This window comes from Rosa chinensis, chromosome 5 (assembly GCF_002994745.2).
Source record: "Rosa chinensis cultivar Old Blush chromosome 5, RchiOBHm-V2, whole genome shotgun sequence".
NCBI classification, from domain to species: domain Eukaryota; kingdom Viridiplantae; phylum Streptophyta; class Magnoliopsida; order Rosales; family Rosaceae; genus Rosa; species Rosa chinensis.
Genome location: NC_037092.1, coordinates 9,289,538 through 9,294,022, shown reverse-complemented (window position 1 = coordinate 9,294,022; position 4,485 = coordinate 9,289,538). Strand labels below are relative to the sequence as shown.

The following is a 4,485-nucleotide window of genomic DNA, read 5'->3' as shown; positions in this document are numbered from 1 at the left end:
GACTCAAGATTTACGTAGGGGATAGAATTGTATCTTCTGACGTAGTAAGGTGGTTGATTTAGTCATGTTGTTGACTTATACTTGTAGTTGGAAGTTGTACAAGTATTAATCACAGGTTGTTATGCTTCTTAGGTGATGGATTCACAAGGAGGCCGAGCTAGGGGTCGAGGTAGACCCAGAGGCAGGGGTGGAGCCAGAGGTAGGGGCAGGATTCCTCCTCCTGTTGAGGAGATGTTTGAGAATGATATCGAGGCATCGAATGTTGAGCTGCCTGTTCCACCGGTTGTGGAGGTTGCGAATGTTGTAGATCCCACTCGTTTGTCGAAGTTGGCAAAGGAGATTTCGAGGTTGGGAGGAGTTCCATTCCAGGGAGGTACGGATCACATGTTGGCAGATCAATGGATCGAGAACATGGAGACCTATTTTAAGATGATTATCTGTACTGACGTTGAGAGGTGGATAGTAGCTACATTTCTCCTCCAGGATGAGGCAAAGCAGTGGTGGGATTTTGTACTGAAGACAAAGGATGTGGCCACCTTGACCTGGAGATGTTTTGTTGGACTCTTTCGAGATAAGTATTTTCCGGCTTCTGCTAGAGAGCAATTGGGGATCGACTTTATCTCACTAGTTCAAGGAACTATGAGTGTCAGAGACTATGAGGCTCGATTTTCACAACTGTATCGGTTTGTCTGGCCGATGGATGCAGAAAAGTTGGCTCGTAGGTTCGAACAAGGATTGAACTATGAGATCAGGGAGAGGATGATTATCCTTCGACTGCCTACTGTGGCAATGATATTGGATAGGGCTATAGCAATCGAGCGGGAACTCCAGGCTTCTCGTGGGGAGTCATCAATCGTAGGAGATTTCCGAGGAAAGGGAAAGGCAATTGCGGAAGGTAGTAATGCACCAGGTACTCAGGATGGGTCTCGGAAAAGACAGAAGACTTGTCAGCAGGCTCCTGTTGGTGTAGCCACTGAACCTACTTGGATTGCACCTGTTGGGCAAGCTGTGCCTTTGAGATGTTTTAACTGCAACGAGTTGGGGCATGTGGCTAGGAGTTGTGTGAAGCCGAAGTGCAGGAAATGTTACAAGTGTGGACTGAAGGGACATGTTGTTCGGGAGTGTACCCAACCTAAAGTTATGAGAGAGAGGACTCATCAGCAGGCGCCAGCTAGGGCTGCAGCTGCACCTGTTAGGGTTGCACCTGTGGGGCAGGTGGCAAACCATAAGTGTTTCAATTGCAATGAGATGGGCCATGTTGCTCGAGTTTGCACGAAACCGAAGAATTTGGTATGTTTCACATGTGGCCAGACAGGGCATTTCTCAAGGGATTGTACCCAGCAGCAGGGTAGGGGACAAGGGAACCAGCAGAGGCAACTGCCTCAGGGGCAGACTAGGGTGTTTGCTATTGATCAACAGAATACCGAGGAAGAAGGTACTTTATCTATTTCTACTTGGGTTGTTAGAACGATGTGTGATAGTTGCATACTTCTTTCCGTATGTTGTGTTGTGATAGGTTTTACTTGTTGATTTTAGTTTGACCTATGAGTGTGGCATGTTGTGATGCATAGGCTTTGGTCGAATTGAATTGAATTGACGGTTTCATTTTCAATTCTTGTAACGTAAGGGTTACATCATCGTTGAGTGGTGCAGATACTGTTGTGATAACAGGATTCTGGACTTTTGTGTGATCTGTGTGTAGTGTTGCAGTCACAAGAGTTTTAGTGGGTAGGGTACGAGGACGGGAATTCATGAAATTATTGGGTTACCACCAAGTGGTGTGGTAACGATTCCTATTGTTGTGATATTAGGTGAGGTACCTGTATCCACTATTGATCGAGGAAGTTGTACTTTGAAATGAAGGAATTCTTGCTGAGAATGAAAATTGGATTTGAGCTTGGTTTATGCGTACTTGTGGGATTGGTGCGTGTAAATTTCGAGACGAAATTTCTTTAAGGGGGGTAAAATGTGATGCCCCGGGAAATTCACAATTTTTTTCTGAGGATTTTTCCAGAATTAATTTTATAACTATTGGACGGTTTCGTGGCTCGTGGATGGAGCGGAAGTGTTTCGGGCGAATAATTAATTGAAGAATATGGTTTTAGGGGGATTGCCAAAGGTTGACTTTTTATTCGTTGGGATTCTCCGAAAACTTCCTTCACGAAAGTTGTAGAGCGCGTCGATACGAGTTCGTGGACATGTGGAACGCGAGAATCGGAGTTCGTATGAGGAAGTTATGGCTATTGGAAAAAGTTTCCATTTTAGTATATAAAGGAAAAATCAGAAAATATATTCATTCCTCATTTTCCTTTTCCGGAAGCCACTCCCTCTCTCTCTCTTCTCTCTCGTCCGCTCCCTCAGTATCGAAGAAAACCGCCTGACCCGACCCGAACCCGGCCGATCCGACCCGACTTTTCCGGCCAACTGCGGCGGTCTCCGGCCTTGAAACTTGGCCAGCAGGGTCGTCTCCTCCGTCTGGTCGTCCCTCTGGTGTTCTCTTACAGCGATTCTCCGTCTCGGTGGCAGTTCAAGGCGGTGCAGACTGGAGAAATCGGACCCGACCGGAAAACACAGTTCCGACGTCGGCACGGCTTCGATTTTCTTGGGTTGAGTTCAGAACAAGCTCGCTGATCGATCCATGGTGGTTGTTTGGATCGATTCACGTGAAAATTCGATCAACTCAGTTGGGATTACTGTTCACGGCTTGTGAGGTAGTTTTCGATCCCTTAAGCTTGTTTTCTGACTTCGAGCTAGTTATGAGAATTCACAAGCATGCTTAGATGAAGAACTTTGATGTTGGGAGTTTTGTGAAATAATGTGTTTTGGCCGGTGGCGGTGCACCACCGTCTATGGTGGCGTTCCGGCGGTGTTCCGGCCACTTAAAGAACTGTTTTTGGTATTATATATGTTCTACTCGTTGATACGAGCGTTTCGATATATAATATGCAAATTTTGGAGTTCGTATGGAATTGTTATGATTTTTGCAATTTCATACCGATCGATTATTCTATCCGTGAGGATTTGAGCGTCCGATCGACTTGTGGTTTGGTCACATCGATCGTGGACGTATTCCAGAGACTTCGGGAGGTCTCGGATGTGGTTTTGCCTCGATTGGCGCCACTTTGGGGGATTTTAGTTCAAAACAGGGGTTTCGGACTTAAAATTGGTTATGAATCGTTACTGATTTGAGATCATTGGTGAATAGGTGCTTCTAGAAGGTGAATTGGACGAGTTGTTGGTGATAGTGTACTAGTTCGGTTCTGTATAGAAGACGCAGCGGGATTCTGAGGTGAGTAATCTCACGAAGTTCATTTCACGAACGGGAATACCCTTATTGTTTTGAGAGTTATTTAGTTAACTGCAAACTATAGATGGTATTAGTGGCACTTTTGAGTAGATGATTACGTGTGTATATATGTATATTATGGGATGTATATATATACATACGTATTCATGTATTAGTAGATATATGTTTACGTGAAATATATATGTTTTGGGTGGTTTGTGGATTTGTGAAAACAATATGCATGAAATGATGCTTTTTATTGTTTTGGGGTGTGGCTTTTGGAAAACAAATGATTTGTGGAAATGATTGATTTCGATTTGTTTTGAAAAGCGTTGAGATTTGAGAAAAGTGTTGAGATTTGGGTATGAAAACAATGGGCATGAATTGATGCTTTTTATTGTTTTGTGTTATGGCTTTTTCGGAAAACAATGATTATGGAAATGTTGATTTCGATTGTTTTCAAAAGCGTTGCGATTTGTGTAACATTTTGGGTCAGATGCGACTCCTTTAATGTTTTGCTCCAAGGGACATTGCGGCCCGAGGATCGAAGGTCTAAGACCTTGGGCAGAATCTCAGGTGACCACGTCTTTGGCCGGACGAGTGGTTACGTTTTTCAGTTAGAGCTCTAATCTGTCTGCCATATAGGTAATTCATGGGGTAACGGGAATTGGTTATTTACAACTCATGACATTACGTATTTTTAGGGAACAAGGTGTGAGTTGCTTCCTTATTAATGGTTTTTAAGGGGACAAGGTGTGAGTTGTTTTCCTTATTAACGTTTTGATAGAAATCAAGGTGTGAGTTGCTTTCTATGGTACGATTATGGTACATTTGATAGGAAACAAGGTGTGAGTTGTTTTCTATGTTTTACTGATAGAAATCAAGGAGTGAGTTGCTTTCTATGTTTTACTGATAGAAATCAAGGAGTGAGTTGCTTTCTATGTTTTATTGATAGAATTCAAGTGTGGGTTGTTTTCTATGTTTCGTTTTAAAAGGAAACAAGGTGTGAGTTGCTTTCTTTTATTTCGATTTGAAAGGAAATTAAAGTGTGAGTTATTCTCCTTTATTTCGTGTTTTAAGGAATCAAAGCTGAGTTGTTTTCCTTATTTTTGGCGTGAGTTGTGTGTGGTTTGAGTTACTCATACGGGCTTGCAAAAGCTTACCGGGGTGTTGTGTGGCAACCCGGTGCACCATTCCAA

At 43.3% G+C, this 4,485-nt stretch overlaps 1 protein-coding gene across 1 annotated transcript; it reads left to right on the top strand.

Annotated features, from left to right (window-relative positions):
* Window positions 1-411: 411 nt before the first annotated feature.
* LOC112203079 lies at window positions 412-1,530 on the top strand. The gene is made up of 2 exons (XM_024344100.1): window positions 412-1,123; window positions 1,517-1,530. Exons 1-2 carry the CDS (start codon window positions 412-414, stop codon window positions 1,528-1,530), a joined length of 726 nt encoding a protein of 241 aa, XP_024199868.1.
* Window positions 1,531-4,485: the final 2,955 nt, after the last annotated feature.